At 44.3% G+C, this 25,970-nt stretch overlaps 1 protein-coding gene across 1 annotated transcript; it reads left to right on the top strand.

Annotated features, from left to right (window-relative positions):
* Positions 1–7,406: 7,406 nt before the first annotated feature.
* Positions 7,407–13,043, top strand: LOC115314280 (juvenile hormone acid O-methyltransferase-like). Its single transcript, XM_040215330.1, has 3 exons — positions 7,407–7,913; positions 8,246–8,414; positions 12,871–13,043. Exons 1-3 carry the CDS (start codon positions 7,407–7,409, stop codon positions 13,041–13,043), a joined length of 849 nt encoding a protein of 282 aa, XP_040071264.1.
* The last annotated feature ends 12,927 nt before the right edge of the window (positions 13,044–25,970 follow it).

Raw genomic sequence — 25,970 nt, 5'->3', positions numbered from 1 at the left:
GGACTCTCATTTAAATTAAGTTATATCAAAACTGCCATGCATTGTTGGGCTGGCGTATGGTCACAAACATGTTTTGCCTTTTAGAATACGATTGGTAATACACCGGGTGGTTTCTTTAGCTGCACAATGTTTTCAAAAAAAGGGAACGTAAAACAGTAATTTGAGCCCTGGAGTAGTGTTACTGGCCACGGCGGCATCTAAAAAAAAGTGAAATTAGGTAATTAGTTAGCTAATTAACAAAATGTTTTACCTAACTTTTCAATTTTTCACTCGAGGGCACAAAATGTATTTAAAGGATTGAAGATCGACCACAGTATGGTCTAGCCGTGTCGTCAAATTTAGATGAAAAAATTCCTAGTAGGAGCTACGTGGTCGAGAAATATCGGTTTGGTAAATGGCGTGAAACCGAAACTAAACAGGAAAGAGCGCCGGTAAAGTTTTCGCTCCGCCCTTCGGGGCATGCGATTCGTCATTATCGCGGCCGGCTCGCCTTTGCTGTTTAGTTTCGGTTGGACGCCATTTACCAAAGTGATATTTCTCGACCACGTAGCTCCTACTAGGAATTTTTTCATCTAAATTTGACGACACGGCTAGACCATACTGTGTTCGATCTTCAATCCTATGTGCCCTCAAGTGAAAAAATAAAAAGTTAGTTAAAACATTTGAGTTAATTAGCTAACTAATTACCAAATTTCCCCTTTTTTCTACAGGCCGCCATGGCCACTAACACTTCCACAAGGCTCAAATTACTCTATCTCACGTGCCCTTTTTTGAAAATTTGGTGCAGCTAAAAAAAAGAAAAAAAACGCGCTGTATAAATCGCCATTTTACTCACAATTTAATTACTGCCACTGAATTTTAAAACAAGCAATCATACAAATCTACACTATAATTTTAATGCAATGAAGATACTACGAAGCTTTTGCAATGTTTCACCGGAATTTACAACGGAAATATTATATAGCCAGCTAGATGTAGTGAATTTTTTAGCTTACATCGATATCGCCTGTATCTTAAATATGAAGCTCAAATGAGACTGAATGTACGAGATCTTGTGAGCTGAGACTTAAAAGGAAAAGTATATGCGTATCCAACGAGAGTAAGAGAAATCAGGAAATTCCATTTTTAGAACTAACTGCGGTCTTCAAACCGCGGCCGGCGTTCACGCTCCCAACCACTCTCAACTTTTTTTGTGCGCAACACAAAGAGCTTGAAATTCTCTGCAGGTAACTTAAGGAACATACTAATTCATAGCCAAATTGATCAAATTTGAGTGTGTGGGATTTCCCTTGCTGCTACCCGTCTCGGGGAATGACACAGCACACCGGTTCAACAACACGTAAACATTTAGTGACCGCTATCGCCTGCGCCGCGATCCCAATAACCCCCGCGCATCCGCTGCGACGGCCTTTTATCAGCGGCGGAGCGCCGCTCGCGCGGCCAGTTGCCCTTGGCCCCCTCGTGGTCAAGATGACCACTCATGATTGTCGGAGGGGCAGCCAGGGCCAACGGCTTGGAATCCCCAGGTTTCCCCACACCATCTCCCCCCCTTCCAAAAACGAAAACAGAGGACGTCTTAGACGGTCTTAAGGGGGCTTTCCTTCTGGGTCAGCAAGGGTCTTCTCAGAAAGGTGAGCACGGGCTCGACGTCAGTACTTCCGGACAGTACCGATGCGGCTGTGGGGTAGGTGTCTGATGATGGGAGCAGCGTCGCCGCTATCTGGCACGAGGTACTAGAAATTAAAAAAAACAAAAAAACATGAGGCCCTGGTGCGGTAGGAATAGGTGGCCGCGCACACGAAAGATGCCTGCCCCACTGTGCATACGGGAGCGCGACTACTTTCTCCTCCCCCCCCCCCCCCCCCCCTCCCAAAACATCGAAGCGGGCATGAACATAATGCACTTAGAGCTCGTGCTACTCCCGGTGGTCTTCACCGCCGTCTCAAGTTGTACCGCTGCAGAGACGGTGTGGAATCTTCCGAGAGATGGTCCGAATAGTCGCCATCTGGAACCTGCGACACATCTACCTCCTCGGGTACATAGACAGCTTTTAGGTCGGCGACCATGAATATGATTAAAATCGCGCACAAAGAGACGAGGACAAACGAGGAAGGAACACAGAACACAGACAGGCGCGCACTCACAACTCTAGTATATTAAGCAAAGAAGAGAAAGATGAAGCACTATTTTTTACAGCGGACAACGTCACCAGGGGGAAGCAGATCATCCGCAGTCAAATGATCGCAAGAAGGCAACTTCTTTTTCACTCAACTCGCCCAACTTACTACTCTTCTACAGACTATGAATAGGCCCCCACACTTCACCCGATTCGCAATGCACCAGCTCATAAGACAGGTTGGAGAGCTTCCTACTAACACGGTAGGGGCCATCCCACCTCTTTGCTAAAGAGGCCGTGAAGCCTCCAGCAGCATAACTCAGCGGATGAGTTCGCCCCAGTACCAGACCTTCTACCTTAAACTGCAGATTTCGCCTCCCCTTGTTGTACTGGTTTGCCTGCTGTAGTCTCGAGATGTCGAGGCTCTCTCGAGCTTCACGCAGGTTCTCCGTGAAACGCTTCCGGAGATCTTCTGCGAACTGCGTGGTAGTGCGCTGCAAGCTTGCAGGCTCTGTGCAAAGGAGGCCGTTTCCCAGGGGAAACACGAGCTCTTTCCCAAACTTAAGTTGAGCCGGAGTAAAGCCCGTGAATCGGTTGACTGTTGTGCGGATAGCGAATGCCATTTCTGCCAATTTCGCGTCCCAGTCTTTGTGTCGCTCTTTATGCGATACAAGCATCTGCTTCAGGTTACGGTCACTCTTTCCGTCATCTACGCCTGTGGATGGTATGGCGAAGTCCGTTTGTGCCGTATGCCTAGCGCCTTACACGCATCCACGAAAGCCTTGCTAACAAAATAGGAAGCATTGCCTGTAATAAGCGTTGCGGCAAAGCCAAAGCGCACGAACGTCTCGAGAAGGCAGTCCCAGATTTTCCTAGAGTCTAGCTTGCGCAAAGAAAACATTTCGACCCACTTCGTGAAATGGTCGGTCATACTAGCAAATACTGATTGCCGCGTGGACTACGGGGAAAGGGACCGACAACGTCGCAGGCAACACACTCCCAGGGGTACTTGCTTTCGACAGGCTGCATTAAACCTGTTGGTTGGTTACCTCAGGGTTTCGCCTTCTGACAAACCGGGCAGCTACGTGTGTACCTCATCACATCCTGCCTCATACCTGGCCACGTTGGAATTTGGGGAAACTTTTCGTAAGTTTTGCTCAAACTGCTGTGACCTGCCAATGCGGGATCATGCATATATCTTATAAATGACTTACGCAGTTTACGTGGTATTACAGTCCGGAATGGCGGGCCGCTGGACCCATCGTCCGCCTGGGGGATGTATCGCTGCAGGATGCCGTCGCTGCTGAGCAGGTATGAGTCCAAGTCTCTGGGATTCCCAGCGTCAGCTGTGTTTTCTTCTGTCAGCTGGTGCATCACCTTCTGACAAAGTCCTTCGGGCTGCTGGGCCGCTCGGAGCTCCTCTCTGCTCACCAGGGTTCCCCACCGAGAATCTGGTGTGATGGGCGCCACATTAGTCAGTGACACCAAGTCGGGATCCACCTGCATTTCATGCCCTAGAAGCGGAGCACGGGACAACGCATCTGCAACGTGGTTAGCCACTCCACACTTGTACTCGATTGTGCATTTGTAGCGCAGGAGCGAAAGGGCCCATCGAGCGAGTCGTCCTGCAGGGTTTTGAAGCCCTTTGAGCCACGAGAGAACCACGTGGTCAGTTTGAAAGCTAAACGAAGCGCCGTAAAGTTAACATGTTAAACTTCTTAAGCGCAAAAATAATTGCCAGACACTCTTTTTCGGTTGTTGAGTAGTTTCCTTCCTCTCCGGTTAACGTATGACTGGCGAAAGCTACGGGACAAAGAAATCTGGCATGTTCTTGCAGAAAGACGGCTCCTAGTCCTTAATCGCTTGCGACGGTCTGCAAGATGAACGGACGATTCAAGTCGGGCAGATTTAAACACGCGTTTTCAGTCATAGCCCAGGAAAGACACGCGAATGCGGTTTGCTGCTCTTGCCCCCAGCACCATTTCGATTTGTTTTTATTTTTGCGGAGCAATCGGTTCAGAGGTTTAGCTATCTCAGCGCATTGCGGAGTAAAGTTTTTATAAAATGCAATCATCCCGAGATATCTCTGTAGGCCTTTGACGTCATAAGGGGGTGGGTACTCCGTTATTGCGCGGAGCTTACCTTCATTTGACCGCAGCGTTCCGTTATCTACAATTCCGAGAAGGTTGATTACAGGCGATGCCAACTGGACTTTATCTGGATGAATCGTAAGGCCGTCCTGACGCATTCGTTCGAGTATGATGTGCAGGTGCACGAGATGCTCCTCGAATGTTCGTGGAAATACCACTACGTCATCCATGTGCGCCATTGCAAATTCGTACTTCGGGTCACCGAGGACAACGTCCATTAGGCGTTGAAAGCTGGCGGGAAAGTTGGACAAACCAAAGGAAGGCGAGTGAATTTGAACAACCGCCTGTGGCAAAGGAATGCGGTCTTCTTTACATCAGCCGGATGAACTTCGATTTGAAGAAATCCGCGGCTGCAATCGAGGGTTGTGAAGACAGTGGCGTCTTCAAGGGCATACATTACCGAGGAAATGGGTAACTGTCTCAGACTGACACTTCATTTAGGCGCCTGTACAAAGCCTTGCTGTGCCGTCCTTCTTTGGAGCAAGGACCACCGGGGAAGCCCATGGGCTTTTTGCCTGACGTACTGCACCTGTGTCGATCATTTCCGATTGCGCCGCATCAAGAAGTTCGCGCTTGTGAGCAGTTATGGGTCTCGGATTGCGCCTTCCCGGGGGTGAATCCTCGGTGTCGATGCGGTGCCGTAGGAGATGGATTTTCCCAAGTCTTTCCGTGAACATCGGCGAGAAGGGTTCCAGCAGTTGCTGGCGCTGCTTCTGGTTGTCCTCACCGAAACACTTTTGCACGGCTTTGAGCACGCTGTCTGGAAGTAAGGACATCTGCTCGGCAAAGTTTAAGGGGCACACTTGGCCGCGAATACAGTACTGCCGTCTGGTAAACGACCTTAATTTCGTTTCGCCTTCCAACCAATATCCAGCTTGGGCAAAGTATAGCAAAACCCGCTCCACTGCAATAAATTCTCTACCAAAAATCATTTGCATTGAAAGTTCCGGAAGGTATACGAACCTTTGTCTTCGTTTTCTGCCATCAAAGGATGTTTTTAACCTTACTACGCCGGCAGCAGGCAGTACGGACCCCGATGCTACCTGGAATTTCACGTTTGCTGACCGGAGATGTATCTTTTTCTTGTTACATTCTGGCCGCCCGGTTGTCGATGCGAGAGCAGACACGCCGGGAGCCTCAAGACCGCGAACGGTGTGAGCTGGGCGCCCGGGTGTCCGTGCAAACTCTTACACGCCAGGAGTCTAACAACGAAGAGTGAAAGTGTTATGAGCTGGCCGCCCGGTTGTCGATGCGAGAGCAGGCACGCCGGGAGTCTCAAGACCGCGAACGGTGTGAGCTGGGCGCCCGCGTGTCGACGCGGACGCCAGTACGTCGGGAGTCTCATGACGGAAAGTGTTGTGAGCTGGCCGCCCGGTCGTCGGTGAACGAGCAGGCACGCCGGGAGTCTCAAAACCGCTAACGGTGTGAGCTGGGCGCCCGGGTGTCCCTGCAAAATCAGACACGCCGGGAGCTCATAACGGAGATTGTTACAATAAAGGAAAAGTGATGGAGGGCCACCGAGGGTCAATAGAAAAGCGCCAGTCTCCGTAAACTGTGCGAGCCTCCGGGAGGCCCGGAGGCGGCTGAGGCCGCTCGATCTTGTGGATTGTGTTTTCGGCGCGGCCGGTGGAGAGTAGAAATTTCTTACCACCGCCGGCCGTAGCCCCAGTGTCTGAGGTGGCCGCTGCCGTTCGCTGCAGTCCCGATGTATGTGTCCTGGCTTGCCGCATCGAAAACAACGTGGCGTGACCCGCCCGTGGTCAAGATGACCACTCATGATTGTCGGAGGGGCAGCCTGGGCCAACCGCTTGGAATCCCCAGGTGTCACACAAGTGTCATGTTTATATGCTCATTTTTCCTTGTATCAATACTGTCTCTACTGTGGCTTTTCAGTTTTGAACGTCTTGTTGATGTATAATTATGATATTTTTGTGAATGTTTTTTGCTGCTGTTACACTTCTGGGAACTCGGGAAAGGTGAAGCTGTTTTAACAGCTTTTGTGCCAAGCCCCCACCAATACTGTAAATCATTGCTGGGAATAAAGCTATTATTATAAAGAATGCGAGCAGGATCTATGACATGCGTCCTTCATCATTTTATTTCTGGATTACTTCATTCTTACGCAATTTTGTGTAGGAAATAGTTAAACAAATTCTGCAACAAACCGTCATCACTCAGACTTGTCGAAAAATACAAAAAGTGGCGAAATACATTACTCCTCACTTGCAAATGAAAGGAACACGTAGCCGACATGCTTTACTTCGCACTCAAAGGAAAACGTTACCTTACCGTTAACGGAAAAAAGAAACGTACGGTACTTTTGCTTTGCTTTTTATCAACGAATTGAAATGCTTTGCCGTTTTGACATTATAAGTATACATATACACAAACACTTAAAATAAACACGCTATAATATTTTTTTTTCTTTCTGATTCCTCACAAGAAAAAAACAAAAAAAAAAACGCCAAAACAAAAATAATTTTACCTGGCGCCGTAACATACGAAAACAAATTATATATATATATATATATATATATATATATATATATATATATATTTATATTTGGGGAAGAAGATGCGACGATTAATGTAACTATTCCTTACCCATTACTCAAAATAAGTAACGTAAGTGTTTTATCTGTTATGCTTTGAAAAGGTAACGAGGTTACTACAGACCGAAAAAGTAAGAGGTTACCGGCAGCCAATGTTGGCGGTAAAGGCTTATGGCCGATACTAACTATCACTAATAGGCTTCACTTTTAAATAATGACGAATAATTTCTAATGAGTCTCATATGTTGCCAACCGATTCCGTAAGTAGAATGTCACAATGTCTGTCATGTTTGTCCCGCGTATCTATAGGGCCAAAGACAACGTCCCATGCAAGGCCTCTTTGAAGAGTGCCGTTACAAGTTTATCTCTGCAGTACATTCTTGGAAAAGCGAGAGCGCGAGAGAAAGAAAGAGAGATAACGCGCAGGAGCGTCAGCGTCTCTGAATGCCCCGATCTTATAAATGTGGAACGCTACCAAGCAAAGGTCAGTGTGCTTCTGCAATTTGTACGTCATCCGAAGGCGGGCGCACAACCACCAGCTGTCCACCCCAGTCGCTTAATTTTACCCGAAATCCTACAACAAAAACCATGACTGCCAAATTTAGCCCCGAACGTTACGCGCATCTGAATGATACAAGTAAGACCATGAACAAGGAAGCTTTGAGAATGACAACATTTCTTAAACCATCGAGCGAGTGTGAACAAATGCTAGACATCGGATGTGGAACGGGTGAATTCACGAGGAACGTGCTGCTTTCATGGATTAAGCCATGCCACAAGATGGTAGCTGTGGACGCATTGCCGGGCATGATTGAATACGCCAAGGCGAATTATCCGCATCCAAATATAAGCTATGCGGTCCTTGATGCAGGTTCAAAGGACATCTCAAATTTTTTGAAAAAACAGGGCAAGTTCGATCGTGTTTACTGCTTCTACTGCTTGCACTGGATCAAGGATCAGGAGGTGGCGCTCGCAAACGTGGGCAAGTTTTTGAAAGACGACGGGGAGTGCCTCTTTTTGTTCGTTTCTCAGTTTGTTTTTTACGACCTGTGGCAAGAGATGGCATCAATGGAGCGGTGGAGGGACATCATTGGGGTGAGTGCTTGTTTGCACGTTTGAACCTTTTAGACATATATTTAGTTTGGCCAAATGCGTTGCAAAATGCTGCCTCGGTTAATTTTGTCTCTTTTCCTAAAAATAAAAAAAAAATATTCTTGCATTACTCTTACCACAACGAGGTAAGGAAATTGAGTACAGAAATCTGAGGGTTTTTCTTATGTATTTGCGTCGAAATTACAAAGGTGTCTTCTTAGTAACGCTCCCCAAAAGGTGCTATTGTAAATGATTTATTGGCGTTCTGGATCGCACACATATGTTTTATTCGTAAATGTAGAGCTCGTATTCACTTTAATGTAATCCTCCTTCAGGATCCTTTGGAAATCTTTCCGAAATCCTGGAATCGTGATCCCAAACCGAGTCTGAAGGATGTGGAAACGTCTGTGAAAGAAATGGTCGCCGACGCTGGAATGGACACCATAAGTTGCACTGTTTACCCCGCGACTCCATGCGTCTTCAAGAACGCCCAAGGAGTACTAGGTAAGATTTGGTAAAAAAATAAAGTAATTTGTCAGGTCAAAATGTCACTCCATGCAATTTGTGTGTACAGTTCTGTATGGAACTTAAACGAGAAGAATGAAAAAGAAAAGAATGATTTTTTGTGTGTTGATATATTTAGTATCTGACTTATTTTCAAGTGGTTTCGTGTGTTTTTGTTTTCGACTAATTTTGCTATTTTATTTTATTCGTCTTACAATACAAACGCACCTGCAAAGTGGTAAGATTGTGATTTGGGTGAGGGGTGAAGTAGTTTTACAATGATGGGAACTAACAGCTGGAAAAACAGGGACAGCGATAAAAACACACAGGATTATACAAAGTTGTGCCTGTCGTGGGTGTTTTTATGTTTCCACGTTTTAGAGCGCAGCTCTTCGGCGCCCGTTTCCGGCTTCAACGGCGTCGCCATCAGAGTAACCACGTGATGACGATGACATTACACGTGACGTCACTGGTGACGTCACTGATGATGTGATCAGTGACTATGACAATGACGATGACGCCAAATTCCCCGCTAAATTTAGCGCAAAACATTTCCCCGCTGAATCTATCAAAAAAGAATTTCCCCGCTAAACTTAACGCAAATGTTTTTTTCCGCCACATTTAGCGGAAAATATTTCCGCCCTAATTCCAGTGGAAAAAAATTCCCCGCTAAAGTTAGGGGAAAAAATTGCCCCGCTAAACTCCCATCCAATTTATACGCGACGAGCTCTTACCAAAGATGTGCATTTTCTGCGACTTGCGTTAAGCACACGTCGATCCACACCCCTGTTAGTAGTGGGAGACTTTGCACCTTCTCACCTAAAGAACTCTTCCCTGCTCCTCCTAAAGAGTTTTTTTTTTATTTTTATCCCCATAATGGACACCTGCAAAGAAAAATAAGCTATTGCACCAATTTAAAAAAAACGAACAAACAAAAACACGTAATATATAAAAACAATATCTGCAAACCTCGCGAGGGAGCGTAGATGCCTGAATTTCAAGTTGTTTTCTTTTCTTAATAAGATTATATTATTTTTTTAACATGCCAGAAAGGTACAAGGGTTTCAAAGCAACGGATTGTGAAGAATTTTCATCTCAAATAAAATATGTACAAGCGAAGCGCTGCATGTTTCGTCAAAAATCAAATGGCCTCCGCGGAGCCTCAACCTTTTCGTTAGAGCTTCCACACAATGTTTTGAACGTTTAGCCATATTAGTTTTTCTGCTTGTATCATTTTCGTAGGTGATAATAACCTGGAAGGCTTCAAGCCATGGCTAGCGGGTTCTCTATACACATTTATCATGGCTTATAGAACATCAGAAGTCTCTTGAGCCACGATTTAGCCAAGGGTGTTTGATATCGATGGAGATGTTCCTATTCGGTATCACTTGAATCATTCCAAAGTAGCAGTTTGTTTTGGCAAATATATCGTTTTTTGCCCATTTAGGGTCATGAAAGGGCAAGAAAGCCTAAAGCAGGGGACACACGAGCGACGAAAACGGGCGCCGCGCGACAGCGTGGGACAGTATCCATGGCAACCGGTGCTGGCGGCCCTACGTCACTTCCGCGCGGCGCGGCGTCGCTCAGTTCTGGTCGATACAGATAGGGCCCCGCTGTGCGCCTGTGGCACGCCTAGCGGCAAGCAGCGACTTGATATTCTTTGGCTAGGGGCTGGGTGTATTGGCCTGAATTCGCCAAACAAGTGTTAGCGTAAGGCTTCATTTCACGGTTCTTCGATTTCCACCTGGCGATTTCGGGAATAAATTTCCGAGCAAGTGCCAAAAGTATGCTTCGCTGCTGGTTGTTTGAGTGATACGTGGGATTTTTCGCTCATATCTGGAACTTCGGCAAGTATATGGCGAACCACAAAAAAGTAATAGAAAAACTACAGAAGCGTGCTTTGTCACTAACACTTTGAAGAGAAACGTTATTAGCCTTAAGTTAGGCACTTAGAATCGACCCACTCGGGCCAAGTTTGGCGGTTCTTTTCTGTGCTGAGTGGGTTGTTATCGAAGTGTACACCGTTATAAAGGAATTCCATAGTTCGAAGCTATTATAAACATATTTCGTAAGGTTTGAAGTTCAAATAGATTATTTGACGTTTTACAAGGAATGTTTTACGAAGCGTTTTTCTATATAAACCAGCCCGTATAGGCCTTTTTAATTATATTTTTAGTATTACGCTTATGGGCTGATCATGAAAAAACAAACGGTTCTAATGAACTATAAATTAACGTAAAATTCCGAGAAATGCCCCATTCCGAAAGGTACCCCAGCCCTATTTTTGGATTGATTTGCTATTTTCTTTTAAACACTGAACGATAGCCCACTCCTAGTAATCGTGGTGCTCGGATCACTGATGACCTTGGAGTAAATGCATCTAGTTGCATATGGCGGGAGGTAAGGGAACATCGCTGACTGGGAAGTGCAGTCACCCTGGCTGCGATAACATGTTGGCAGAAACACTTGATCTAGAAATAGCATTTCTTAACTTTCTCCTGATTGCACACCGAAAATTAACCCACTCCTTACTTCCCCCCATTTTATTCTCAGTTTTATGGTGGGCTATCTCTTGGGACATTACGGTAAAACATTAAACTCTTCTCAAATTTGGTTTACGAATTTTGGGGCTGAACAAGAGCGTTGGTTGTTAAAACGAAATACGCTTTTGACATAAAAGAGCACACCGGATAGTACGGTAAGTAATAGTTTTTCCCCTAACTAAATATCTGAAATTGAACATATTTATCACACCATTATTATTTCAATAGCAACCGCCGTTTAAAATGGCAGACTTTTCACAGAAAATCAAGTAGTGCGTGAAGACTGCACTATGGTTGAGTTACAATGAGTGATGTTCGGTGTTACAAATAAATAGGGTTACATGTTTTCGATGTAATTTTTTTCAGATTGGCGATATTTTTGCGTGGTTAATTTTTATACAGATTCGGGGTTTCTGGGCGTATATGTTTGGAGCTGGACAAAAAAACAGCTTTTATTGGGGCATATATTGAGGAAAATATAATGGAGAGAATAACATCCCCCGACGTCTATTAAACATGCAACCCGACCTAACTTCTCGGAAAACACACCAGTGATGATAAGAAAACGTGACAAAAGGTGTGGATGCCGTAGAAAAAGGCAGCCTCGCCGACAGTTTAGGTTTTGTTCCAGGGCAACCCAAAATGAAGCCGTAGATATATATATCTATTCCCTTGAAGCGTGGGTATTTCTTCTTCAAGGAAAGGCCTGATTCAAGATTTATCATTTTTTTTTCCTGTTTCAATAAAGCCTTTTGGGGTGCTAATTTTTATTTTTATCGTTAAATACAAAAAAAAAGGAAACACTAATTAGAATAATTGCACTATCATAGCGACCACTCTTTTGTAACATCTACTTTACCTTTGGTTTCGAATTGATGTAGACGTTTGTAGGTATATGTAGCGACTAGTTCTTAGTAGTTATTTAAAATATAACACTCACCGGTGGACAACACTGCCAATTGCTGCCATTTCAGATTACCCTACTACTGGCGGTTACCGCCATGCTGTTACCGAAGGGAGAGCGTCCCGCCAAGGAAATGTGGGGCCCTCGATTATCACCATCACAACTCACCTTGCTTTCTCAAGATAATGATATACTAGTTCATGGTTCTCAACCACTGATGTTTCGCGGACCTTTTGTGAGTCGACGGAGATGATGGGGGACCCCATTCGTGGTGGGGAAATGGAAAGGTATAGGTTAATTTTGATAATTATTTAATAAATGAATATAAGTAAGGGCTAGTGTGAAGTAGACTACTATCATTGACAGACACAAGAAAACTCACCCGAAACTTATAATGGATCTTCTATATCTGAAAAGAATACGACTTTTATTGCCGTGCTTGACTGACAAGGCAGTGCTTCACGGACCCCTAGAATGCCTTCGCGGACCCCCATTTGAAAACCACTGTACTAGTATATTACGCACTGACCTTCTGAGATATTTCCTTTTTCTCCAAACAATTAATGACTGGAGCGTGCTGCCCGATTCACTGGTAGAGCTTCCTAACGTTCAAACCTTTTCTGATTAAAGCATGTTATTGTAGTCTGTTTTGACGGTTTACTTTGTTCGGACTCTGCTTACTGTTGAGTGCGTTCTCATATTATTGTAGTATATATTAGCATGTTTCTCCTGTATGATTTGTTAATTCTTGTTTGTTCCGCTATACAACCGCTGTTGTATAATTATTATCATCCCCCCGTAGTGTAATGCCCACAGGGCGATGTAGGTATCAAATGAGTAAAGTAAATGGCAGCTGACTGAAATGCAGCCTGAAGGTATATTCTCGAACCGATCATGCCCATGCCTTCATTATTTACCTGGTTGTTCTGTAAACTCAAGTTTGTCGGATGGAACATTGAAGTGTGACAACCAGGGATGCTTTTAAAACACACGACACTCATCTCTGTAGACCTGCTGCTTCCATCTGTCACCACGAAGGACACTGCTACGGAGGAGGAGAGGAAAAGCATGCTTAAGGAAATGGAGACCAGGCTGATCAACGCCTGCACTAAGACACCCGACACCTGCTTCTTCCCTATAGACATTTTCATTCTTCACGCTCACAACAAAACTAAAGTGTGACGTTGAACTCCGAACTCCGTGCACTGCAGCATCTATCTAGCAGTGTCGTTAATTGACAAATACAGGGTGTCATAAAGGAAAATTTACACGTTTTTTTTACCGAAAACATAAACTAGGCATCGCCGAACGCTCATTCTCCGCCCAAAGGTAGCGCTAGAGGTCACAACCCGATGCCAAAGTTTCAGCCCCTTCCGATAACTTAATCAAAAGTTATGTGATTTTCTGAAAATTTCAATGTGAAAATGGCGGCCGACGGAGTTTCCAAACAAATGGGGCTCACTGGCACCAGAAACCGAAAACGGGCAAAAGTGGGATCCATTTTCCTATTGGAATTTTCAGAAAATCACATAACTTTTGATTAAGTTATCGGATCGGGCTGAAACTTTGGCATCGGGTTGTTACCTCTAGCGCTACCTTTGGGCGCAGAATAAGCGTTCGGCGATGCCTAGTTTATTCTTGCGGTAAAAAAACCCGTGTAAATTTTCTTTTGTGACACCCTAACAGTGACTCTCTATGAACCACGAAGACAACCCTTCGGCATGTGTGTTTTCGTAATTTTTACAGCGGATAGATGTAGCAGGAAATGCAAGTTATTTTTCATGATCACCTCTGACTGTGAATAAAAATCTTCTGCTAAGGGACCATATTGGATTTTGATTTCTTTTCTTTCGTTGAAATAAAACGCCCCGCGGCAGTGGGATCCAGGGCACCATTGAAACTGGTGTGGTGTCTCGATCCGGAGTGCGCACACCCGGGCCGTAGGTTTGAGAAATTAGTGACAGGAGTAAGACAGACAAACAAAATGCCGAAGTAACGCGAGATCTATTCGAAAAAAAAAGCGCTTACAAATAAACTTTCAAAAATTTAAATTATAAGTCCATTCACATTTGAATCGTTATGAAAACACTCCAAACACAGTTGGTCCCATAACCAATTTGGCTAGTCTTAGATCTATCCAATGATAAACATGATTATATCAATGCGGGGGTTTCATAGAACCAATACTTGTGTCATATAAAAACAGTGAACAAGTAACAGTAATCTCTTCGAACGGTGTTAGAGCGTAGTAAAAAGTAAATTTGTGACAGCAGAGGGTGGAGTCGTAAAGTGTGTTTGCGTGTGTGTGTGTGTGTGAGTGTGTGTGTGTGTGCGTGCGCGTGCGTGCGCGTGCGTGCGCATGCGTGCGTGTGTGTGTGTTTGTGTGTGTGTATGCGCGCGCGCGCGTGTGTGTGCGTGCGTGCGTGTATGTGTGTGAGTGTGTGCGTGTGTGTGTGTGTGAGATTATCTTTTATTTCTCGAAGCAACGATTTACTCAGTACTCATTGATTTGTTGACTCTTGCTCCTCTGATTTATCAGGGCTTGTCAGAATACAACAGTGTTTTCAAGAACCACTTTTCAGCGGAAAATTGTATGACTGAAAGTTCACCGGAAGTACAAAGAGGAAAAAGAGAGTTTGACAATTTTTTTATTGCCCTCAAGAAGTTTGTCAAAAACTTCTGACTTCGTCGAGTTCCAGGACACTTCCTTCTGAGACGTCTTCGTAGCCGGTGTGAAAGACTTCAAGATTCAGAAACCGACTTTTGTGGTGGACGGTCAGCTTAAGTTTGAAGACCTGAACAATGCGTCAAGGGCAAAGGAACTGGTTATACAGAAGAGCAAAAAGCTACAGAGACCGAACAGCGCAGACGCCACGGCAGTGTTTAGGCTGCGGAGAGAATGGATCGGGGTGAGTGGCAAGAACAAACACCAACACTGTTCTGAACCAGGTTCTTCTGCACATAAATCCCTCAAGTGTCTTTTTACTAAAGCAGACCGCTTCAAATATAGAAGAGTAAGATACATCGAAAGTATATTTTGAGGGCAGAATAAATCTGAGGCAGTAGGTCTGTCTAATGACGGCGGGGGGGACGAGTGCGCAGTACTTTGTGACTTAGTCCCGCGTGTGCAACCTGTTCCGACGAGGCTCAACTTAGCTGATCACTAGGTGGGATTAGAGATTGACACCGGTTTGGCATCGACGTATATGCCAGAGAAAATGTATCCAAATATTTTTCCTCAATGACTGCTAAAGCGATGCGGCGTCCGTTTGCGTACTTAAACTGTATAAAAGTTTAAAATTCTCAGATCGTTTTATGGAAAGGTAAAAAAAAAAAAAACATTGTCTGAAAAACACTTCCTGTCTTTGGTAGTCATGATAAACACCAGTCGGAGCTTCCAACGTTGCTTCGTAGAAACCGGCTGCAGTATAGAAAGCTGTGATGGAAATCAGCTTTCGCAGTTACAGCATAAGAGTCCTGAGTTATTTAGTGGAGCTTACGTCAGTGTTTCGGAAAGGAAACTGGAAAAATAAAAGGGTTCACTGCAATGCTTTATTTTAAAAATAACGTTCAGCGAGTGCTTTTGCAAGCATGGTTCTATCCCTTCTGACGCTGTATGCTGCTAATTAAAGAGTATGAGAGACAGAGACACGTGTGCCACAAAGCCCACCCAATTATGACCCTTTTTCATGTTTCTGCAAGCCCCTAATGAATATTTAATAAAAAGTGTGGTTGAACAAGGTATTTTGACGTATTCGAAGACAATTGACTGTGAAACTATCCGGTCAGTGTTAGAAGCTCGCTGGAAAGGTTTTTATTTGCGGAGAATAGTGCTTAGCAAAAACTGCAATCTTGCGCACAAAACCCAACTCTTTTTTTGGGGCTTCGGTTGCAAGGATTTTGGGGAGGCGGAATCCTCACGGTTCTTGACTTGTGCACAGCAATCGAAACTCTTTCGCAACACCAGAAGAGAAATGCCTGTTAAAAATCACCCCTTACTGTTGTCGTATGGAGTTTCAAGTGTCCAGCTCTCGTTCATTTTATGCCTTGCTAGAGTACACATCGCAGTGCGTTGCGCCTTTGAGATTAAACTCTTCCAAGGTCAGCTCTCCGGCGAGAAAGGAACCCAAGGTCTGTGTTTCTTGCCCTCATGAGCACGCGTTTATCTTCTTCCCTCTTGTCTTTTGCACACCCTTTAAACTCAAAGCCTTTCAGATAAAGGCCCATTCACATAGTAGAGTGTACCGTTTCACTGCGCTTGAAAGATATATGTAAAGATAACTGATATCATTTACCGGGAGGACGCACGTGCGTGCTTCGAGTGAAGGGTATCACCCTACTGAAAAAACCCACATGAAGTTATACCGGACCGTACCGGTCCATACCGGTCCGGTATAGGGTGCCTCAATGTCCTTCTGTTTAGGGTGATGCCACCCTTTGTAGTACCAGATGCCGACAGCACGCGCTCACGAGAAAAATTCAAAGAAATCGACGAAAACAAAATGTCGCCATAGTACCGTCAGCGCCACTAGCGCGTGCAGGGACACACTCTTTCACGCGCTTCTGAACAAAAAATAAAAATAAACGTGTGTGACAAAATGGCGAGATGCCACCACCCTAAGCAAGGCGCACATGAAGGCTCCCTAGTCCGGTATATTTAGACCGGAGGCCCGGTAGCATCATACCGGCGGTCGGGAGTAGTTATACCGGGACCGGAATACGTTGTCCGGGGTCCGGTGAAGCCATACCGGCGGCCCGGGCTGTTTCACTAGGACCGGTTTACTCGGTCCGGAGCCCCGGTAGCTTGATAGCGTTGGCCCTATCTGGTGTACCGGACTGTGGCTCCGGTCGTACCGGGCATTACCGGAACTCCAGGAAAGCAAAGCGGTCGCCCGGTTCGCTAAGCCGGTGAACCAGGTCATCACAGCGGTCACCCGGTAACTCAACCGTTAAGCGGGAAAGCTGTGGCGGTTTACTAGCTCGTCATACCGGCGAAGACGCATAACTAAAGCGATAAGGCAGGTGACTCGCGAAAAACAGAAATGTTTTATTGCACCTGGTTTTGACGAATTTGAAGCAAATTAGGAACAAGAAAATAAAAATATCTCTATAAAAGTGCAGCACGCAATAAAAATGTTTGCAATTGTAGTTTCTTTATTAAAAACAATAGAGAAAAACAGTAAAAAACAAACTTGGAACCAGAAAAACGGTTCGCATAAACCAGGAAAATTACCAGATTTTCAAAAAAAAAAAAAAAAAAAAAAAAAAAAACGGTTTAACAGCTTGGGTCTATACCGGGAAATATGCCAGGACAGAAAACAAACGCTTTGCATACACCAGCCCGCAACCTAAGCCCTACTGAACCCCATGCACCTCCAGAAACAGAGTCCCATACCATTCAGTACAACATAATTTCGTTGAAAACACTCGTTTTTTTGTTTTTTTTTAATGTTAACATTAAAGAAGAAATATAAATATCGCCAAATGCCTCAAGAAAACAAAATATTAAAAAAAAAACAATGCCCTACAAGGAATAATAACCGCGACCACACGTGGAAGTTGGTGGCGTTACCACTGCGCTACGACACTTTTTTTCTTTATTATCTGATTTCGACACGACACAAACATATTTACATTACACAAACATGTTGTACATGGCAGCTATATACAAATGAAAATATATGAAGCCGTCATCCCTTCATTGGCTGACGTTGACACATCAAAATTCTTTTAACACTTCTAGCGGTTCAATTCTTGATAACCAATCAGGTACGGTGACTTGTGTTTTAACGCCCTCGACGTACGCCACAACGCTTTGACGAAAGTATATCCTCGCAGGCCGCGCATCGGCATCAATATGAGCATCGCCGTGCGGGAGCGCCATAGACTGGGAAGGCCCAGGAGCATCATCAAACCAAAAGGCACCCTCTCGTCATTGTGTATTGCCAAGAAGCGAATACCATGCTGATCTAAAGGGAAATCTTTGCGTATAGATCTTTGAAGAACATCCCAAAAGAAGACCCCCCTTCCCCCCCCCCCCCCCCCCCCCCCACCAAAACAATGGAAGAAAACATGCTCAATTGTCTCAGGGGCTTTGCTAGTGTAACAGGTCGTTCTCCAAGGGACAAACATATCTTTTCCTTCTAAGTATGTTCTAACTGTCAACGTGCCTGTGTGAAGTTTAAAAAAGAAAGTCTTAACCCCCGGCTTAACTGGTATCCTCTTCACTCTTTTCAGAACATCCTGCCCTGGGCCTTCACAATATATCGCTCTATACCTCGGGAAGAAAATACGTTATCTCTTACATCTTTATATAGCTTTTTGCGTGTCACGTTTCTTGAATATTTCATGGAAAAACGCGTCTGCAAAAATAGAAATGACCTGGATATGCACTCTGTGGACACTATGAGTTGAGGCAGTGCACCCGCCAACCTCCTCTGACACACGGGTCGCAGGAGTGGGTCAGAGGTGTCACGAAAAAACAAAAATCTGTTCACAACCTGGCGGATTTCGTCGAATTTCGTCGAAAACAATCGTTTTTGTTTCAGTGTAACCATAAAAAAGAAATGTAAATATCGCTAAGTGCCTCAACAAAACAAACTATTCCAGAAAAAAAAAAAAAAGTAATACCCTACTAGGGATCGAACCCGCGACCACGGCGTGGAAGTCAAAGGCCTTACCACTGCGCTACGATACTTTTTTTCGTTATTGCCAGGCATTATTCATTCATCAAATGCACCTTCAGAAGCACTTGTAGAAAGGGTCAAGCTGACTTACGACTGACGCACACTGATGAATAACATGATCTTAAAGTGACCAATCCGTCTAGGACTGACGACCAATCAGGCCCATCTCCTAAAATCTTATACACTTTTCTGATCTGACTAATGCTCTGAGTAAAATAGTGACATACTGGTCGAGCATCTACATCAGCATGCCGCATTGCATGCGGCTCTTCCAGATACTGTGTAACCCAATAACCACAAGTAAATCATACACTACAGAGTCGGTTGGGGCAACAGGCAGGAAACGTATCCCGTGTGCGCTTAAAGGAAGTTCCTTTTTATCAGTTCGCTGCAGTACATCCCAGTAGAACAACACGTCCCAACAGTCGAAAAACACATGCTCTATCCACTCGAGCCTTTTGCACAAGATACAGTTCACAGTCCAGGGAGAAAATATGCACTTTTCGTCCAGCCATGTATGACCTGAAAGTGTTCCGCTGTGAAATTGAAAGAAAAAGGTTTTCATTGTGCCGGGACCACCATTTTCTTAACGCGACGAAGTACATTCTGTCCTGAAGTCGCGCTGAAAATAGCTCGATACAAAGGGGTTGGAAATGACGTTTATATTAGATTTCTTGTAAGTCCCTTTCGAGAGACAGTACTCAGATATTCCAAAAATAAACGCGCGGTTAAAAACTTGTATGCACCGACAACTTCCTTCAAATAAGCACTCAGTGGTCCCGTAGCACCGTCTCTGGATGAAACGATGAAATTGGGTAAGATCTTTGACAATTGAACCTGAAGAACAGTACGCAGAAAGGAATCTTCTTCATCTCGCAGGAAAAGAAAACGGTTAACAACTTGGCGTATGAAAAGGTGTGATAAAGAAAGACCACCATGTCGTACGCGCCGAAACAAGTTCATTCGGCTGACGCGCTCTCAGCCCACACATATACAGCGAACACACGATGCAGTTTCTGAATGTGAAATCGAGAACAATGAAAGACCAGTAGAAGATACCTCAGCTTAGCGACAAAAAATAAATTACACACCATAGCTGTCGCGAAAATAGACAAAGGGCAGCCTGCACTTGGGGCCGCTTTATCGCGCAGCTTATCTGTCTCTTCACTCCACAGACCCGCGCTGTCACGATAGTATTCCAATGGTACGCCAAGATAACGGGTGGGAAGGGTTGACCAGGCAACGTAAGCGAGAAAGTTTGGCCTCGATGCCCATCGGCCGTGCCAAAAACCCGAACATTTCGACCAGTTCACAAAACATCCGGTCCGAAAACAAAATGTTTTTTTTTTTTTTTTTTTTGTGATTTCGATGGCTCTTTCAATACTCTCGCTATCTGTGCAAAAAATAGCAGTGTCGTCCGCACAAGCCAAAATGCGAACCTCGCACGCATTCAAGGTAAAACCGCGAACATGCTCACTCTCAATGATACTCAAGCAGTATGGTTCAATATTGAATGCAAACAGTAATGGCGAGAGTGGACAGCCTTGTCTAACAAAATATTTTACAGGAATACGTTCACTGACTCGCTTATTAACAATAAGACTCGTTGTACAATTATAATATGCCATTTGCACACCTTCAAAAATAATAGGTCCTATATCAATATGCTTCAAAATATGGCTTAAAACGTCATGAGACGCTCGGTCGAAGGCCTTTTCGAAGTCAACTTGTAACCTGGCGACTTTGCGCAGCTCACCATCACAACACTCCAAAATAATGCGCGCAACATGAATGCTGGTCAAAAGAGTCCGACTTTGTATGCCGCATGTCTGATGAGGTCCAACAACACTCGTTATCACACGCTGCAAACGGCGAGCGAGGACTTTCATTAATATTTTATAGTCAACATTAATAAGGCTTTTGGACGGTAGGAGGTAACACTGCGGAGCTTAACGGGTCGACACATTTTGGGATTAACACTGTGTGTGCGTGAAAAGGAGGGGGGAGAGGTTTTCTTTCATATGACTCGGTGAGAACTTCGAGTAACACGGATAAAATTTCATGTCTAAACGTTTTGTAAAAACCAGCAATTAAGCCATCTGGGCCAGGCGATTTTCCGTGTTTTAAGTCATCTATTGTTTTTGTTACCTCTGACAAGCTGATTGGTTCCTCTAAAAAGTCCTTATCGTTTCCGTCAAACTTCGGCAGTAGAGGCAGAAAGTCGTCTTTAAATCCTGACAGTGGTGGGGCGCTACAACTAAACAATTTTTATAGTGTTGAACAAACGCCTCTTCGATATGAGTTTTATCGCTAGACAAAACCCCAAGGTGTTCTATTTCAACTCTATTATTAGCTCGCGCGTATTTCTTTTCCGCCGCCACCATTCTTTTTGTCGGCTGCTCTCCAACCAAGACACGCTCTGAGCGAGCCCGTGTTGCCGCCCTCCTGTATCGGTCGCGATCGAGACTGGAGTTTGGCTTTCAAGTGGTTAATATCCTCAATGAAAGCGGCACGTGCTCGGCATTCTTCCTGTAGCAGCTTGTCTCATTTTTTTCGGTGCTCCAATTCTTGACTCTTCTCCTGATACTTGAGGAGACATGTCCTTTCAAGTGCAGTTAATTTCACCTCCTGTTTAAACGTTTCCCAGCGCTCGCTTGCACTGTCTCCTTTTAGTGGCACGTCACTCCAGATTGTCTTAATACAGGAAAGTAATGGTTCATCCTTTAGAAGTTTCGCATTCATTTTCCATAATTCCCATGAGAAATCGGCCCCCTCTTTCTCTTTACCTAATTGGAATGTTACAAGGCAGTGATCGCTAAAAGCAACGCAGTCTACAGAATAACTCCGACATAAACATACCAGATCCGATGAGATATACGCCTGGTCCAGTCTAGCGTGACTGACACCCTGAAAGTGCGTGAAAGGCATACAGTTTGACCGAGGCACACAATCTACGTCTTCCATAACAAAATCTTCAATAATGTTATTTACTCCTAGGGTACTGGCATCCCTATAGCGCGTTCGGTTGGACCTGTCTTCAGCTTGGCAGACACAGTTAAAGTCACCCAAAATAATCAGAAAACGATCGGACTGGCAGTGTTGGTAAACGTTTTGGAAAAAAAACCTGCGCTCCTCAGCCTCATTAGGTGCATAAACACAAATGACACGCCATTCATTTCCTATACATGGCCAGAAATTTGTGACAAGCTGTTCTAGTTCACTTATTTACCGACACGTGGCGTATTCACCTTTAACTTTTACGTCGTGTGCAAATTCCCGCCAAACCGAAATGCGTTCCGCGTGCAATGAATAAAATTGTGAAAAATAGAAAATAGAGCTACGTTATCAGAGCTTCTCAAACAGTACTACAGAAAGGGGGAAGATCAATTGATGGACAGCACTTAGAACACGCAGAGAGCGTGCTGACGCGGCAGTAAAACCCGCGCCAGTGTTGGTGGTTAATTCGACGAGACGGGTTGTTTGTGTGTGTCAGTGTGTGCGTGCGTCCGTGCGTGCGCGTGCGCGTGTGTGTGTGCGTGTGGTGGGGGAGAGTGTAAAAGCAGTTTGTGAGCGCATTTTGAGGCAAACAAACGCAAGACGGGCGCAAAGAGCGCACGAGCACGCCGTATCAGCGCCTCCCGGTTGCAAGAAGTTGATAACACTATCATTCCGCGTTTTCATATCTAGCGATATGGAAGCAAAAAAGTCAGATCTGCGGAAGAATTCCGAACAAGTATTCGAAAAACTACCCGACAATACATATGCGATATTTTTGGAAAGTTGTTTGCAGATTGGCGAGTGTGTCGAGTAAACTAGAACAAAAAGGATCCATATTTTGTGTTGCCTAAATTAGGCTTCCATGAACTCCACAACCATCGTATCGCTACACTGCCTCCGCTGAAGTCATCAGGAGCGAAACATTCTCTTTGGTATGACCGCTCGCTGTGCTGATGTCTGGCTTCCTTTTTTCTTGGGATTTTTCTTGAAATTGGTAAAACTGAAAAACTCCGAACTGAAATTTTTGAATTAAATGAAACCCCAGGTTAACTGGAAAAATTGCTTTATTTCTGTTGACCCCGAGAACAAACCGCCCTTTTCCGCGAGGCTGCTTCCTTCTGCTGCAATTATTGTTTCTACATGGGCCACTTAGTGATAACTTGCGCGAATAGCATTGTGTGTTGCAAAAACGCGATAGATGTGCAATAGCTTTTACGACGTAAGCCCTGATAAACCCTGATTTCTGGTCGACACCAGAAATAGATACCGAAAACAGAGAACTTTGAAAAAATGAACACCCAAAGACACCCTTAAATTTAAAAAAGAATACATAAAAATACGGAACCCTACCTATAAGTTATAACGAAATCTAAAAGCTGCACCAACATATACGAAATCCAGCTTATAATTAGGATTCTGCGTTTTCGGAGTTTATTTCTGCTTAAAATCGCGGAGTGTTGTTTAGTGTTTATTTTTTACCATAAATTCGGAGTTCGTTGGAGCTTTCTTTCATCGTACAGAGTTTTTCGGCTTTTTCGGTGAAGTGAACGAAAGGTTGAAAACAGCAGTTTGTGAATTTAGTAAAAGTATCCTTTTCAATGAGAAACGTGTTCGACGATTCCCCTTTTTTAAAATAGAAGCTAAACGGAAGTTCTTTGTGATCATACAAACGAAAGTTGATACTGCGAGGGCCTGAAAAAGGCCTGCAGTTTTTCAAATAAATAAATAAATATTAGATATAGAGAAGTAGAGCAAAACGTGTTCGAAGATTCCTGGAAAATATTAAGACCAGTAGGATTCATAGCAGTTGGCGGTCCTGAAAAATCCGAGTTTTTTGGGTAAATATAAATATTAAAATATTTTACCGGAAGTATTTTTCGATTTTATCGAATTTGTCCGAAAACACAGAAGCATACTTATAGTACTCACGTCCGCGCCAGAAACCGGAATACGCCTAATATATTTAGAAGCCTTTTTTAAGTAAATGGAGGAAGGATCTCCAAGGTGACAATAAAAATAAAAAGCCGGTTTAATTATGCGAACTGTGTTAAAATAGAAGGAAATAATGAATTATTTGTTTTGGAGGTATTGTTGAACTGTACCCGACCGTCATCTCGATTCTTCCAGTGCGAGCGCTCTCTCCTTCCTCTTTCTTAGTTTCTTCCGTGTCTATTTAGTCTCCGGAAGCTTGCACCTTCTTTTTCTTAGTCTACAATACTTAATGATATCACCAAACGTACAGAATTACGCATTCAGAACCCGTCTAAAACTGTACCGCGCTATTCATATAGTCTCATTCTCGATTTATTAGCGTGTCAGATCTTAGGCAATGTAAGTTCATTCATCATCTCCAGACTCGTCGACTAATCTCGCTCTTTTGCTTACTTCATCGGTTCCTTCAAAACTTTGGTCAGTCCAGTTCACCTCTTTTGGAACCACTGCCGAGCGGGACAATGCCAGCTCCAACGGCAAGGCTAAGTCCGTCCTGATATTTTTTATAGCGTTGCTCCCCCCCCTCTCTCTGTCTCTCTCTCTCTCTCTGCCTCTCTTTCTTTCTATTTTTTTAAGAACCACCGGATTCTTTTCGTAAAAAGTAGCGAAAGCTTCCAGCGAATATTTCGTTCAGCATCCATCCTTTTAAAACCTCAGCACTTCCTCGTGCCATCCAGAACTCAAACGATCTTTCCGACAATAATTGACACCATATCAGACCGCAAAAAGTTGCGCGGTGCACTGGTTAACAGTTACTTTCCACCAGGCTGGCACTGGTGGAAACTCAACAAACTGAGTTTTTTCTTCTGTTGTTGAGCTATTGTAACCCTTACATTGTGTTCTTGCTCCCAAGGGCTTACTTATCAAAGCACGTTTATTCCGATTATCACAAAACGTTCGTCTGCCGTCGAAGGAATATTCTAAACTGTATCTTTGTTTTTTGTGTGTCACTATTGGGCTTATTCACATGTCATCACTTTTTACATTAGTGCTACATACCTCTTCCGCGGCAGACGTTTTCAGCGCTCAAGAATAAATAAAGTTGTGGCTACGCTTTCCGTGAGAAAGTCAGGAAATGCATGAAATACATTTGTTTATTGTTCATTTTTGTTTATTTATTACCTACAGTTCGCCCTTGGGGCATTATTATTTTTGTTTATTTATTACCTACAGTTCGCCTTGGGGTAATAATATTTAAATGGCGGGGAGAAGTTCGCACAAATATGTGGCCGAGGACTCGAGATTGCCTTTTCGAGTAACCAGACACTTCGTTTGTTTTGACGTTCGCTCGTATATGTAATACCTCACCTCTCTCTCGGATTCAGTCATTATATAATGCCTTTGCTCCTCCCTATCTTGACATCTCAGCACCAATTTCAATGTACCGTCACCATTTGAACGATTTCGTACTTGCCTCTTAGCATGATCATTTTGTTAAATGTTTTACAGCGAAGCTGTATATGGCTAGGTTCTGAAATTTTTTGCGTGCGCGGACAGAGGGTGTAGATCGAGAATTTCTCCCCATACGAATATACAGACCCATTGTTGGCAGCGCGGTCGCTCGTGCTCGTGCTGCGCTGTCGTCTTCTAATATTCATCAGTAGTCATCGCCCTAGCGACGTTATCAGCAGTTGCACTTTGAACTTGCTATGAGCAAGACGCGCGTAGTTCACTCTGAAGAAGAAGAAGGTGCCCTCAAAGAGCGACAACGAGAGCAAAAGCGCGAATGGGCGCGAAAGCGACGAGAAGCCGCCGAACGCGCAGCGGCCGACGGGTCGGGAAATCGAGTAGCTGCTCTCTGACCGACGAAGAACAACAGCGTGCCCGTCTAGAGCGTCGGCGGCAGCAGAAGCGTGAGTGTGATTGTCTGTATCTGTAATTGTCGATACAGTGACCGTCGCCTTATTTAAATATAGGTAATATTCCAGCAATGTTACGTTCGTCGGGTACTATGCCTGCGCAGGAGTTTTACTGCAGGGGCTCCATGGAAATGCATTTTCATCTTAAAAGTTTAAAATAGAATTGTAAAGACAATCAAGAGATCCAGAGGACTTGGTACCTGTTGTAGGCGTTGCGGTGAATGTTGAGCCTATAGAGCGGGCGTGGCCAAACTGATGGCGCAAGTAAAATTGTTATATTTTAGGAAGTCGCAAGAAGGGAAGGGAAGGGGTGGTATTGCGAGAACATCGTCCTCTCCACATGCTTTCAACGTTTGTCATTAGGCTCCCCTTATAACTTATAGCTTGACTAAATATAGGAGCTATGGTTTCACACTGCGAAGCTTTTATAATGTAACCGGTGCCTATTTTCATTTTATTTCAAGCAAACGCTTTCGTCAAGCAGAGAATCTAGATTATACATTCCACTAGATGCGACTTATTAGTTTTTCAACTGTATGGGTGCGTAAAACATAGAGCTCGATATTTAATTATAG

The sequence above is a fragment of the Ixodes scapularis genome, unplaced genomic scaffold (genome assembly GCF_016920785.2).
Source record: "Ixodes scapularis isolate PalLabHiFi unplaced genomic scaffold, ASM1692078v2 PGA_scaffold8__174_contigs__length_109621045, whole genome shotgun sequence".
In the NCBI taxonomy this organism is placed as follows: Eukaryota; Metazoa; Arthropoda; class Arachnida; order Ixodida; family Ixodidae; genus Ixodes; species Ixodes scapularis.
The sequence above is the reverse complement of the archived record's forward strand: the minus strand, read 5'-3'. Positions and strand labels throughout refer to the sequence as shown.